The sequence below is a fragment of the Chaetura pelagica genome, unplaced genomic scaffold, assembly GCF_000747805.2.
Source record: "Chaetura pelagica isolate M959 unplaced genomic scaffold, ChaPel_1.0 scaffold50, whole genome shotgun sequence".
Classification (NCBI taxonomy): domain Eukaryota; kingdom Metazoa; phylum Chordata; class Aves; order Apodiformes; family Apodidae; genus Chaetura; species Chaetura pelagica.
Genome location: NW_009952366.1, coordinates 84,913 through 100,174, shown reverse-complemented (window position 1 = coordinate 100,174; position 15,262 = coordinate 84,913). Strand labels below are relative to the sequence as shown.

Below are 15,262 nucleotides of genomic sequence, written 5' to 3'. Positions count from 1 at the left end.
CACAGGTCTTTGATTACATTCATCTTTGTTCTTTGTTTTCCATAATTTATGTTAGATACAATTGGTAAGAACATTAATTCTCATGCCTCCCTCCAAAAGGTATAGCATTTCCTCATTTCTGGGGTAGGTTGCAATGCTGAAAATAACAAACTCTTAAAAGCATTATAAATATATTCACAGCTTGGAAAGATAAGCAAGGGGCCTCAAAGGACGGAATGTGAGATGGAAGTGGTGCCCTAAATGACTTGATGAGATGGTACAAGCTGAGATGACACGCTGGCTAGCCGTAAGATGACTATCTACAGAAAAGCAGCAGAGGGTGAGGGAGGTTGGAAATGTAGAATATTGCACAGGGCTTGACAAAATGCTGCGTGGTCAACCCATTCGATATAGCATCCTTGTCCCCTGCATAGCTCTCCAGTTCTAAATTGGTCCGTAATAACTAGAACTGCTTGTGCTATGCATTCCTTCGGCAGTGCAGTAGAAGGGAATGGCAGTATTATTACAATATCACTACGGAATAAATTGATTGCTATCCACTGAGAAAACTACATTTCTAAGCACACACGGCAGTCACAGTGATACACAGAGCAGTCTTTCAAGACTCTTATGGAATGACTAATAGCTTCATAATAGTGCCATTTACTACATAATAACATTGAAAACATTTAAAAACTCCTCCTGAAACGAGCATCTAGTATACAGAAGAGGTTGCTTCAGTTTTCTAGAACTTGTTCTTTGTTTTCACTTTTTTTTTTTAAAGGACAAATTAAAACTTAAGTATAAATAGTATATAAAAGGTCACTAGCTGTTCTCTTTTGGCTTACTTTGAAGTGCATTTAGAACTATGGCTAAATTTTGTCATCTTCTGATGGGATTACAATACTGTCTGTTTACCATGAAACTATTTTGTATAATAAACTCACACGGCTGTTTCTAAAAAATATTCTGCATTCCTTCTAATCTGAGTTAGTATAATAAAATATTTTGTTACAAAGTCTAATGTGCAAACTCATTATAATGTGAAATCATGGATGGAATTCACAGTATGCAAATTTTGTATAAAGGTGATAACGGAGAGCTACTCTTGTTTTCAGGGCAGCACTTTGCTGCTGCTGCGTCTCCCCCCTCCCTTCCCCCCCCTCCCTGCACAACCTCTGCAATGGTCCTACTTGGTATGTTAGATGAAATCGATGCCTTCTGTGAAACTGCTTCCTCAACTTTCAATCTAAAGCCATTTCAGTCTGTTATGTGTTTGCTTTGGAATATATACAAAATATTAGATCCTGGCTTCTGGCTACATCTCCTTGAGGTCAGCCATGGAGCTGCTCAGATCATGCTAAGTTGCCTGTGAAAGAAGTCTACTCAATTGGATTTGCCCCTCCAAGATTCACTGTGGACGCGTAGCGTGTTATTAAGATGGTCCAGTTGAAAGCTCAGATTTAAGTTGTCCTTTAAGATGTCAGTGTAACACTACTAGTGCCTTACAAGTTGGAATTTTTTTTCTGGAATGCAGACGATACTATAGTTACCCTATAATATATTATCAGCTCTCCTATATCTCAGTCAATTTACATAATTTAAAATAGAACATCTTATTAAAAACATCTAGATATACACAGATTAGGAAACGCTTACAACATACAAATACACAAACTAGAAATAAATTCTCAGCATACTGGTGTATATATACAACTGTGTGATACAATAAATAATTTCTGTCATGCTCTATCTACACATCATATTGCTTAAAAGAAGAGTAGATCTGGGGGGGCAGTGGTGAAATGAAGCGCCTTTAGAGGGCTCTCTACATTTAGATTTGTGCAAATTAAAATGGGAATTTAAAAATACAACCGATCTGTGTCAGGAACACATGGCTGGAAATGAAAGGACCCATATTACTGAGGTATTTACAGATACTAGCTAAAGAGCACTATGTGGGCAAATGCAGAAAGGCTTCTTCTTCTTCATTGTCTTCCTCTTACTTAAATTTAATTTAATTTAATTTAATTTAATTTAATTTAATTTAATTTACTTCTTGACTGCCAGCATGGCATCTACCTCCTCCTCGGGCTGTAAGGTGTGCCACTGTGCAATGGGCCGCCGAGGGTTGGCCAACATGTCTGACCAGTGCCGCAGCTCCGCGCCGGTGCTGTTGTAGCCCACAAAGACTTTCCCGATGGCATCGTTCTTGCCAATCTTGTCATAGTCCAAAACAGTCACAACAACTTGCACTTTCTACAATGAGATAGAGAAGGATCAGTGAGCATGACAGTAAGGGGAAGGTGGGTAAGGATGCATCTTGGGACACAAAATGACAGTGGAGACTCCATGAAGGGGTGTGTGACAGCCAGAGCAGGTTCCTCCAGCAAGAAGCAAATTCAAACTTCTTGTGAGCCTTCCAAATATAATTTGGTTCACAATCTCCCCATTAACTTGAAATTTGCCTCTTTTCATCAAAGATCTTCATTTGAGAATTGAAGTTTATTTTTTTTTCCCCCCTTTTAAGAGATCAACAACCTATGAATTATTCTTCTGTTGTTACTGAAGAATCAAACTGCTATAAGTCTGTAGGGCTAAAAGTGAGATCACAAGTTGAGCTAAACCAAAATTAGTGCTATTTAACGTGTCATTATTGTTTTAGTAAATGAGTAAAAATGAGGTAAAATTCAGAAATGGATTTAGCCCAAGTTAACAGTTGCAATGTCATACTCTGTTCTGCTAATTGCTTTTCTGCTTTTAAACAACTCTTAGCCATCCAGCCAGCATGCTAATCAGCTATTTTCAGATAAATTCAAAGGACAGCCCTTACAGTTGCTATATACATATATGCACGTGAACCCATCTGTCTGCGTGTGTGTGCATGCTCACACCTAAGTATGTATACACTGTGTATATTAATGAATGTATACTGGAGTCAAGAAACCCCTCTGCATGCTCAGGGGAGCTGGAAAGAAGCATTAACTCCACTGTCTCGGGGCTCTGACACATCGGCTTTGCCTGTGACAGAGCCAGACTTGGAGTGCCACTTCTGCTGTAGGAACAGTGACCTCTGGCAAGCAGGGTGAAACTATTCCCACAAATTCTGCTCCAGCCCATCTGTTACAGTGTGTAGACAATTTTCCAGTCACTTAGACAGGGGCACACTTGGAGGTGATGTTCAAGCCAGGCATTTGCGTATGCATTTGCGTGCACATGTTCACATTCCTCTCCATCAGGTCATTAATATTTGTCAAAAGGGCATAAACAGCTACTCCTTTGGTGGAGTGGTGTTTTTCTCCAACAGCACCTGAGACATTAACAGCCCTGGGCTGATTTTACTAAACTGTAAATGCTGCTCCTTTGGGAGCTTTATGTTTAAAGATGAACATGCAGTTCTTTTCCTGATTCCTTTCTACCCCACGGTAAATACACACAGCTCCTTTTTCCACTGTGAGTTTCCTGAATGGGAAGAAGGAATGCCCTGAAATACATTTCTTCCAGAAAAAATCTATTATTCTCAAGAATCAGGTCTTTAAATTTAAGGCTTTAAATATATCCACAATCTGGATTTCTTGCTAGAATGATTAATTTCTGTGCTTGTAATAGGATCATATTTTAAAAGTAACCGACTCTTTTAAGCATATCTGCAAGACCAGGCTCATGAGGACTATTTTATAGGGCCCATTCTCTGACAAGATTGCACAATTCACCAAGTCAGAGAAAGGGATGATTCCAACAGGCACTAAAGTATTTATATAGTTGCTGATGACAAAAGTGTACAACCAACTCAAGACTCTCTCTCTCCCCAGGGCACTCATGATAAAAGGCAATATCCTGAAGCAACTATTTCTAGATGCCAAAATTATGTTTCAGTGTTGCTGTTTGCAATATACTTGCTTTTAATGTTGATGGTACCTCCCCAAATGAACATTTATGTTTTAGATGTATGGTACAATCACAGATACAAAAAGTAAACATTTGACTATTATTTTACAGTACCAAAAAAATTTGCCTGCTGTACCCAGAAGCTTGGAGGCCAGTTTACTATAGGATGTTTTTTTGTTTTTTTTTGTGTTTATCATCAGCCAACTGTGGGCATGGTAAACAAAAGACTGCTTCCTTGTGCTATGCAGGTGTAAGAACAGCTAGCTCAGGTGATTAACTCTGAGATGATTTTCACCTCATGGTGTTTGACTTAAACCTATCCCTTTACCTTTGTACCATATATTTAAAGGAACAGCTGCACTACAAAACCTAACAGGTGCTAGTAGAAAGCACCACCTCTGCTAGTAAACACTCGGATCAGCAGTCTCCTTGGCATGATTCAACATTAGGACTGAAAGGAGCTGGAGATGTTGCTACCTATGGAGGGGGTCTGTCTTGAAAGTGGGAAAACAAGTTCTTGATCTGCCTGTACCAACAGGATCTGACTTCCCAAGTGGTGTTCTCCCATTACTTTTACAGACACCAGTTTCTTTCCCTTCAGAGTTGGATTCCATATTCACTATTAAGTTGTTGAAACTATTAATGCTTGGCCCATTTTAAATTGCATAGATGTACTCCTATTGTACTGCTTTCCTTCCACCATCTGCCTTGTCTTTGGTCTCCATCCATCATGAAGCTTGTACAACCATTATTTTTTATTTGACTGTGAAAGTTTGCTTTATGACCTTTACATGAATTACCCCAAAGTCACAGTGATTCTTACCATATTAAGTCTAAATAACATTTAAAATGTGTTTTGCTAATGAAGAAATTACTAGCGTAACCATAATGAAGTAAATTCTAAATATACTATTTTATAACTAGTTCCAAAATACATTGGCATATGACCAAAGTCCATAATTACAGATTTTAAATTGAGGCTTGCTGAAGTAAATAGCTATGAAGTCATTTTAATACATTTATTAAAAAGTGCATAATATTAAACTGCTAAACAGCAATACTTTTTAGAGGGCTTATATCTACCTTACAATACTGATTTTGGATTAAAAGGAAAAATGGTCAAGCAAGAATGCACCTAACCAAAGCTCAGATCTGATAACTTGGAGGTGCCCAGTCCAGTTCCTCAGTCCTGTCCCTCCTTGGAAATGAAGACATTTGTAGCCTAAATTGGCAAAAAGGTTGGATTTGATTGATTTTTTTTTTTTTTTTTTTTTTTTCTGCTGGTGGGTCTTTGATGTTTTTTATGAGATATTTTTTTCCCAAGCACACTGACCAGGCTTTCATTAAAATCAATGGGAATTAGACCCCACTGGATTTCCTATGATTTGATTCCTTGAGTCCACAGACACCTGCTGTGAGACATGAAGAAATTCCTAAATGGGCTAGTCGTGTGTCCAAGTCACCATTCCTAGTGCTTCACCTTGCCTAGTTTTATTACCTTTGTTGGTACCAAGTCAATAAAAACCAAGAACACAGCTTTAGTTGGAATGTAGGCCTTGGCTCCTGTGTTTCTCTCCAGTACAGTTGCTATCAATATTCAAAACACAGTCTCAAACCCCATACCATGCTGTCAACTAATCAAGAGATGTCTGTGTCTCCCCATTACTTGGGACTTTTCCCTTGCAATGTCTTCTGGCCCTGAATTTGACCCAAGCTATTCAAGCCATCACAATAGCAAGGCACCTAACTTCTACCTAGACCTTTCTTACAATCCACAAAATGCTGTATTCCCAGACTGGTTTAATTATGGTCATTCAAACTCAGGTAGGTTATCGAGCCTCTGAAAAAAATGTCTTGATGTCTTGTCCTGGTATTTTCCACTGCTAAGGTATGTGACTTCTTGTTCACTGTGCTGACTTCTGAGGCCCCTACTTTTAGGCACTGAACTCTCCAGGAATAGCACTGGGACAACTGCTGGACATCCCCTGAGGTGCCAAGAAAACAGGCAGTGCAATATTGACCCCTGAGATTCTCAAATTTCTTCTTCTAAAGAATATAGGATTCACCACAATTCTTGTCATAATGTGGTGAACAACTGAAAAAAAATAGATGACTGAATTATATGCTTTACTTCAGAAGGATCCTGCAGCACTTTCAACAAAAAGGACTAATTAAATGCATAAGGAACACAAATGTGACTTTTCCCCCTGTCCTTTTTTTTTCCCCCCCTGGAACATTTCTTTGCTATCTCCCTGTGCATTCTTTTTTTTCCGGAATCCATTTTTGCTAATAGAAAATGTCAGTTATCCATTTCTCACTGATGAATTAAAGTTTCATAAGTACTGTGGGTTTCATAATTTCCCTCTTGAAGCAGTCACACTCATCTAACGTAGCACAGGGCTGGCACCTAGGTGCTAATGAAGGCATGCACACGTGATAATTAACAAGATTCCTGTTAAATATTTATAAGGGCTGAGAAATGGAATGCAGAGGGAAGACAAAACACTGTTTGACATTACCTGAATTTGCTCAAATGGTACTTCAAAGCTGAAAGACTCGTTGTAGTAGGGATTCAGAGTGTTCTTTTTAATTGTAGTCTTTTTCTTCTTCAGCCTCTTACCATTTTGCATCAGATGGATCTTCACATAGGGATCTAAGTAATCGAGAGAAGAAGCAGAGCTAAGAAGGGTAGTTCAGTGTGTTGTCTACAGATTTGAATTCCATGCATTTAAAAGTTGATTAAAAAAAAAACAAACCAGCCTTTAGCAAAAAACACCTTATATTTAAAGTCCTAATTGCCACTGTAGAAAAACTCCTGTACAATTGTGAAGTGTTCCTGATGAAAAAAGGTACAAAATATTTATTGCACTATCTCCTTAACATTGCGAAGGAAGGGTAAATTCCCACCTAATTTTTTTCCGTAGCTCATTAACCATCCTGAAAATGTTTTTACTCTAACATTATTTATTTACTGCAAACATTTCTTAGCAACGAGGCTGCAGGGTGGTTTTCCCAAGAGCCATGAGTGCTGCTGAATGCAGGCATGGCAAGCATGGGGCTCAGGTGGCAGGTGCTCTGCAACTGCTCAGCAACTCCTCACATGGCTCTCTGGGGTGCTGCACCACGGTTTCCCCATCCCCTGATCACCCTGGCAGGCTGCGACTGTCCCAGTGCAGCGTCCTTCGGTCTGGCACATGGACAGATTGCATGGCAAGAAGAGACTTTGCTCCTTAAATACCCATCCTCTACTCTACTGCTTACATGCAGCCAGAGTAAGGTACAGGCCACAGTATCAGTATAAATGATGAGCTGGTTTTGCTACTCTCTACGAAATTCCCACTGTTATTTTATACAACTTCCGGTGGCCAATTGACAACTGACTTGGTATCTATTAAAGTATTTCTCATAGAAGCAAAACTCTTATGGACGTTACTGCCAAGAAGTGACATCTCAGTGGTTCTACTTTCAATAGAAATTTTACCCTCTTAAAAGAATATTGCTGTCAGTCTTTATTCTGTTACAAGGGCCATGTCCCCATTTAGAAAAGCAGTTGTTCTTCCATGGTGGTGTTAATTAGCAGTACGTTCACCAAGCTCAGGTATTTTTCTGTTTTGGCCTACCATGAAGCACCATTTGAGGCATCTCAAGCTCATCTTTTTCAACAACCTCTGTGGTACTGTCACCAAAATTTGAGTAGGTATCTCCCTTGGTTTTAGGCAGCTGAACCATGATACAGGTCAAGGCAAGACTTCCCTCTAGCAAGCTCATTGGAGATACACAAAGTGCCAGTGAGCCACAAGTCATCTGTGAAATAAATTAGAAAAGCCTGAATGCAAACTGTCAAATGAAAGGGCTTATCCTTTCCTTGCTAAGAAGGGGATCGGGCTACAGAAGAAGAACAACGAATGAACACTGAAATTAAATGTTATCAGTATGATCAAAGCATGCTTTATGACTCTGCAATGAAATTAATGCTTGGATTATCTGAGACAAGTAATTTCACTCTGCTATTGTCAAAATATGCCTTATTGTGGAAGGTCTAGGACTGTGGGACCATTAAGTTACCAGAGTGACTTGATCACAGGCTATAGCTCTGAAGGAAGCATAATTTTGGTAGCGGACCCTTCAGCCAGCAGACAAGCATATAACAAGATCCAATGGCTGTGAGAAGGAACGAGACGAATTCTAGCTTAGAAATAGGAAGTCCTTTAGCTGTAAGACTACTGAAATAGCTGGAGTAGCTCTTTGGTGTTTGTGCTGAACTCTCTGTTACAGATGATTAAGATTCTTCCTCCCCTCAAAAGACTCAAGCTCAAATAGAAATTAAATCTGGATACGTTTACACTCAAGGCTAGGCAGGGGATTGCAAAGTTTCCTTTTGGCTGCAGAATCTATGAATTAAGGAGCATCCTGTGAAGAGCAGAAATGCTAGCAAAAAGCCAACAGAGCTCTATTTATTTATAGATTTTCTACCTTTATGTTGGTATTAGAGCAAAATTTGACCCTCATGGCCATGGAACAAGACTCAGAAGTAGGTTTCTATGGTTTCTTTTTCATGTTCTGGTCAGCTTCTTATCCTGATCAGTCTGTCTGGGGATTTGAGCTAGGCTCAGTCAAATGCCAGGTGTTTAGTAGGAAAGATCCCAATGGTACCAGATTGCCTTGGCAGTGCAGAACTGTCAGTTGCAGCAGCTTCAAGTGGAGCACAGCAGAGGACATATCGTATGACAAAATATCCTAATTCTTTTTCATCCAAGGGTGTTATGCCAAACCAATTACAAATTGCATACTGCCAGGAAACCATTTTCTTTATTTTCTAGTTTCAGAGGAAAGCATTAAATAACCTTATTCATCACAAAACCACTGCAAATAAGAACAGGGTGTCCAGCTCAAGGAAGTGAATGGACCATTAGAGATTTTAACTGAGTTTCTCTTCATTAGATTGTACAACCATTTCCTATTTCTCAAAGTACCCTGGTCTTACCTAGTTCTCTCCTCTCTTCATTCTTCTGTGTCTCATATATGTATGTACATATCTCCCCCCCTCTTCATCTCTTCTGTGTCTCCATCACTGCTTTATCTTCATTTATACTCTCCCATACACCATGAGATTATCTCCCTCAACTCTCTGGTAATCTATTTGCTTGCAATCTACACAGACAACCTGATACCTAAGCACAGACTTTTTTGAGACTTCATGAATAAATCTCTGAAAAAGACAGATAGTGTTCTACCATAAAAAAAAGCTAAACTGCTTGGAGTCAATTACTAGAAAAAAGGAGGATAATCAAAAGAAAGCAGAACCTCTGGGAAGTGCCAGTCTCCAGTGATTTTTCTGAGATAAGGTTTAGTGCTAATGGAAACATCTCTCTACTTGCAACATACTCACAGTGCTGGCACCATTACTCATGCTGAGTAATACTTTAATATGTAAATAGTCTCAGTGAATAAGTGAGACTAGTAAGGATGACCTAACTTATATTAGAGCCCAGCAATGATAAATTGCCTGCTAAGTGAATAGCCTGGGCATAAAGGGCAGAACTGTTTTGACCAAGTAAAAATGTCTATGTCTGATGCCATTGAAAACAAATAAGCATTTATCTTTATGTACTCTGGATAGTTATCTCGTTCCAAAGTAAATATCTGTCTTTGGTCAAATAAATTGCAACCCAAAATATTTATTTCTCTGTACTGATACAAGACAGCCTATTTGCTTTCATGTAAACAGCTAGAAGAAATTTCAGGTTAGAAGAGGTGAATATCACTCTGTTTTTCCCTCCAGTTTTATTCTAGAAAACAGGGATTTAGGTTCACACTACATCCACAGGTACTGGTGGGGGACCTTGCCTGTCTATGTGGAAGAAGGGATGTTGCATCCAGGGCACTATGGACATCCCTCTGCCAAAGCGGAGAGAATGGCTGGTGTCCCTTGCTTAATAATCCATGTTAAGCAATGTGTGGGATTAAATAGAATTCTTCTATTTACTCCCTCATTAACGGTCAAACCATGAATGTTAAAAAAGATGTAAAATTCATACCTAATTGTGCATTATAGATTTTACAGCGTCTCAAGAGAGGCTAGCTGAACAGCTTTAAAAGCACTGGGGGACTAGCTGACACATTTTCCTCAAGTTTACAGTAAGATGTCAATATACTATTTAAATGATAACTGAAATGGTATGTAACAACAGATAAAGACTTCTGGAGTCATTTGGACTATGAGGCATATAGATACAATTAGAATCCTCTTAAAATAATGACTGAGTTCATAATCATCATGTTGTAGACAAGATGTACTTCATTATTAGAGGTTTTAAAAAAGCAAATTTACAGCTGAAAGAAAATACTTCAACTCAAAAGAAGAAAATAATGGCTAATGACGGTAATGGAGAAAAAAGTGGAACATGGGAATGACTTTGTCAGTGGCTTTTAAGACAAAAAATTTGCTACAGGGATCTGTAGTAAATGAAAAATCATTCTCCACCTAGGTAGGAGAGAATTCAGCACACAAATTTTCAACTGTATGGATCTCCAGCAGGAAAGTGTCAACACAGTACTCAGCCTGGGATGGTTTTATAAGAATGATTTAATCTGAACGCAAACATAAGGATGGTCCCGATATTTGATAAATATTTGTAAGGCTTCTGTAATCTAATGAAAATATGAAAAGCAAGTGCCTAGAAGATTGACAAATTTTAAAAATGCCCCAGGGATATCACTGGACTTGATTGGGAGTGCAATTACAGTCCCAAGCCTGCATTCAGGGGGAGCCTAACAGTTTAAACAAAAAAATCCCCCACAGCTCTGCGTGGTGGGATCAGAGAAAACCCTCCACACGACTTGAGTAAGCCTAACATGATGAATAAGAAAACAACTGAGCCAGAACAAACTACTCAGAGACACAGTTGAATAAAGTTTCATATGACAAAACACTGCAATAAGATGATGTTCTCAACTCAAATGCAGAAACCCAGAAGAAATATGGTGTCAGTATTGCTTCCAGCTGTATTTTTGTCTTCAAAATTTCAGGATAACAGGGTGCTAATTAGCTCATGCTTTTTCTCATCAAAAGAAAATTTATGCCAAACCTATGCCAAAGCACACATCACTGACTTTTAGAGCAAAGTGTTAGCAGGCAGCAAATTTCTATTCTAGGAAGCAGAACAAATTCCTGAAGAGTGCAACAACTGATCCAATAACTGAAGAAAATCAAGTTTGGAAATGCAGACTTAAAAGTGGTTCTGAAAACAGGGTTAGGACAGAGGTGACTTGCTGGGACGATCATTTAGTTCCATGCTAAAGATTCATGCTGGAGATTATAGACTCACTCTCATCCTGCAACACCGCAATGGGGAGGAAAGACGAGAAAAGACCAAGTCAGAATCTTGGATGGGAGCAGAAGCAGTGCTAGATTCAATATTGCACCTTTAGCCTCTGTATTTTGTCAATCCACCCTTCAGACTAATTTTTTTTTTGGCTTTCAGGAGTGGCAGTAGGAAGAACAGCAATTTTATAGAGCAAACAGCTTTCTACAGAGACTATGCCAGGGATGAAGCATCAGCAGTACCTGCATGCTTGCTTCTGCCTTCTGAGAATGACAGCAGCAGCTGTCACAGCTGCACTGTGGAAAGCAGCAGGGCTCTGAGAGCAAACAGGATGAACTTTCCTGGGAGTTCCCACATATTTGCTGATTTTTTCCAAGGATCATGGGACATGCTCCCTCCATGGGCTTATAAACCCTTCTCTACCGAAGAGAGGGATGATTCACATGATGCCTGTGGCATCCAGGCCATGGATAATTTGCCCAAAATTTTTTTCTTCTGTGTATTCATGTATGAATGAGAAGGGATAATTAAAGTCTCTGAAATAATGAGTTGAGAGTGATATTGTGCCCGGATTGTCTAAACTAGTATTTTTCAGATGAATGGAAAGCTTCAAATGCGAAGGAAAGCTAGAGGGAGAAAATGTATTATCTGGGGAAGAAACAATATAAGGTACAATTACTAAGGAGTAGTATGGCACATTCTAGATTGCATAAAAGTTATAGTTTATATTCATTGACACAAGCTGTTGGGCCTTCTACCTTCATCCACAAATGAGCAAATTAAAGTTGGAACATTATTTTTAAGGAGCATCTGATATCTCAAGGGAAATATTGGAAAACGTTCTCAGTAGAAACAATTCTCTTGGCATAAAATGCAGGGTTTGTGTTTTTTTCCTCGCATTTCATTGAAAACAGGATTGTTGATTTTGGTTTTTTTTTTTAAGCTTGTTTGCTAAATAATGTCCAGTCCTCAGCTAATGTTCATATTTAGGTACTGGGAACCTCATAATAGTTTCCATAACCCCACTGGACTGTAGATTACTTGAAGTTATGGGCTGTAGCCTGTATTTGATAAATACACAAGGGAAAGCTGTGTAGCAGAAGTATTTGCTGTAGATTCCTGTGCAGTATCTACACCAGTCCTGACTCCAGCAAAATACTTTTAAAAATCCCTTTAATAAACAGGCTGAGAGTTGAGCGATGTGCCTGAGAGATTCTCTCTACACCACCCAGTAGATGACTGGCCATGAATACAGTTGAGACTTCAAGCAGCCCAGATGGGCTGCCAGAGTGCCACTAGTAGCTGTAAACAGTTTAGTTCAAAAAAGTTGCTTTATACTTGCTAGCATCTATCTATGCCCCATGGGTGGACTGCTCCAGATGCACTGCATGCACACATACACAGTATGCAGCCCATCAGGCCCTTTCTTGCTCACATTGTATGTCATGGTGTGACAAGCTAGATTATTACATATTTTCATCAGCATCTTTAATAGAAAATGCTGTAAGACAGGAAAATTGAGAAATGGAAACATTTGTAACTTCACATTCAACAACATTAGACAGTCTCGTAGGAATAACAGAGTCAAATAATCCATTTATAGTGGGGAAGAAGGGGTTGGTATTAATAAGAACTAATGCTAGCCAGTCTATTAAACAAAAGAGAAAAAAAGAGTGTAGCAAAGCAGTTTCAAACTAACAACTCTACACTGTTGTGGAGCTAGTTGAACACCAAATTGCTGTTGAAATGTTGAGTTCAGAGAATGAAGGAGCCTTGGGAAGAAGGTGGTGCTGTAAAACCATCAGCAAGCCAATGATTCCTTCACCCGAGAATCCCAAACTGAGGTTGCTACACATGTAGAGCTGATAGTGAAAAAAGAAATGTTCACAGCAGTGTAAGGGCTATTCAGCCAGCATTCAAGCCTGTGATTCCATCCACAGTGCTTCCAACTGGAACATAGCAACAAATGCTACAGTGCCAGGCAGGGAAAGTAACAGAACACAAAACAAAAAAACCAATCAAACCCAAAAACCCTTGAAGAAGCCAAACTTTGATTTAAAACCAGCACAAATTAATGCTTACGAGCTTATGATTAAGTGTATTGCCAGAGAAAGGGTAGCTGATCAGTCTTGCATCCAAGCAGTTAATTTCAGCATAGTTACACAAAGGCAAACCAAACAGTTTTATAAGATGCAGCAAATGTGGGTTGAACCAGCAGGAACAAGCACCTTGAATTTTGGCTGTGGAAACCACAGAATACTCTTGTGGAAAAGCAAAGCAACTCAACCAAGCACTTTGTAAATGTGATTACATGGAAATTACAAGCACCAAAGCAGTAAACCTTGCTCCCCTGTATTTGCACCAAAAGGGGAGGAACTGACTGGTTATGAAGCTTGAATGAAGTTAGGAGGAGGAAAGACAGCATGCCATTTGAAAACTTTAACACGGTGGAGAAGGCACCTGCAATCCTAGATAACAAATAAAGAAATAAAAATGCATAATGTAATATGTCATGTTTGTATACAAATAGGAAGAATATAATAGCAACTAAGATGAGGGAGGCATTAACATCAAATGGTGGGTGGAAAGGTATTAACTGGGGCTGCTGATACAGGCAGACTCTCCACTACAGGAATTCAGACAGAAGCTAAAGCAAACTGGCAGTACTTCAGGCAGCAAATTCCAGCAGACTGCTGAGTCTGAATTTATGTAATGCCTTTTGATGATATAGAGAAAAAAATAATTAATTTTATATTTCTTAAATTGGTGGTACTGAAAATACCAGAATACATAGAGGCTTAGAGAGATTCAAAATACTGTCCTCAAGTGACTTAGGGAGGAGGGAGGGGGGAATTCATATTGACTGAGGAATAATGACAGGCAGAAGAGTGAAGAGAGAAGCAGAAGCACACAATATAGAAAACCACAAACAACACAAGGTTAAAGAGCAGACTGTGTGGAATGTTTCAGCAGAAAATAACAGAAGCTGGGTACATAAAGATGCATTGCACTGGACTGTTACCGGGTACTCAGAAGTCCTCAGATCTGAGCTTGCTATCTAACAAGGTCATGCAGAGAGGGGTACCAATATCTGGGGAGAGGGGCAGAACTACCCTACATAATCCAAGGCATGTGCTGCTGAGTAGAGGCCACAATTCAAAAATCTGGCTGAAAAGTGAACACATGAGGAGCATCAGGTGGCAAAGGCTGGGGTCTGGAAGGGCCAGACGCCTGGGCGGAGAGCTGCCTCAACACGCCTGGTGAAAGTGTGATGGAGAGGAATTACGCTTCACCTTTTCAATTCTTGATTGTTTCCTACAGCTGTGCCAGCTTAGGGTTTTTCTGTCATTATTACCTATTATTATCTATTACTTGGGGGGGGGTTGATCTACTTCGTTCTACAAAACAAAGCAATTAAACACTGGAGTTTTCTCTCCACCCATCTTCTGCTGATAGCTAAGAGGTTAAAATTCCAATTGCTAATGTGGGAAATGTTCTTCAAACCTCCCTGTTGGCTGAAGGGATATGAGCCCATATGTCCCACCTTTGAAGAGAGTGAGATGAGACTCTAAAATATGAGAAACAAGTTCTCAGTCTGCTCTGCTGAGAAGAACATTGTATTTTTTGTGTTGCCTTCAGTTACTCAGCAGAGTGAAAGCTGGGGCCAAGTTTCCCTTCTTTTGAGTGCTCTTACACACCTTTCCTGGGTGATCATCATTTTTGGGCCCCTGTACCTGTGGATATTTGCTGCATGTAGCTATTTACCTGCATGCTGGATGATGGAGGAAAGGCAACTACTTTAGGAATCCCAGCAGATGCTGCTGCTGTGTGGTGATGTGATGACTATAAGGATTTTAGGGGACTTGACTGAAGGAAACCCAGGGGGATTTACAAATTTTGATTAGTCATGTGTTTCTATTTGTATTGGAGATGTTTCTCTGTGCTTCAAGGCTTAACAGCTGGGATGACCATCCTGAGGAAAATTACTGTGCCACACAGACAAGGATGAGGACAGATATCTGAAAATAACGGGAAGAAAGCAAAAAAAGGGATTTCTTTCATGTAGGGAA

General features: G+C 39.5%; 1 protein-coding gene across 1 annotated transcript in view; it reads right to left on the bottom strand.

Annotated features, from left to right (window-relative positions):
• Window positions 1-759: 759 nt before the first annotated feature.
• Window positions 760-15,262, bottom strand: part of SYT1 (synaptotagmin I) — a 94,025-nt gene continuing 79,522 nt past the window's right edge. The window contains exons 6-7 of the mRNA XM_010008040.1: window positions 6,387-6,520; window positions 760-2,238 (exon numbers count right to left, since the gene is read on the bottom strand). Coding sequence (XP_010006342.1) covers window positions 2,032-2,238; window positions 6,387-6,520 — 341 coding nt within the window. The 3' untranslated portion in view covers window positions 760-2,031. The remainder of the gene's footprint in view (window positions 2,239-6,386; window positions 6,521-15,262) is intronic.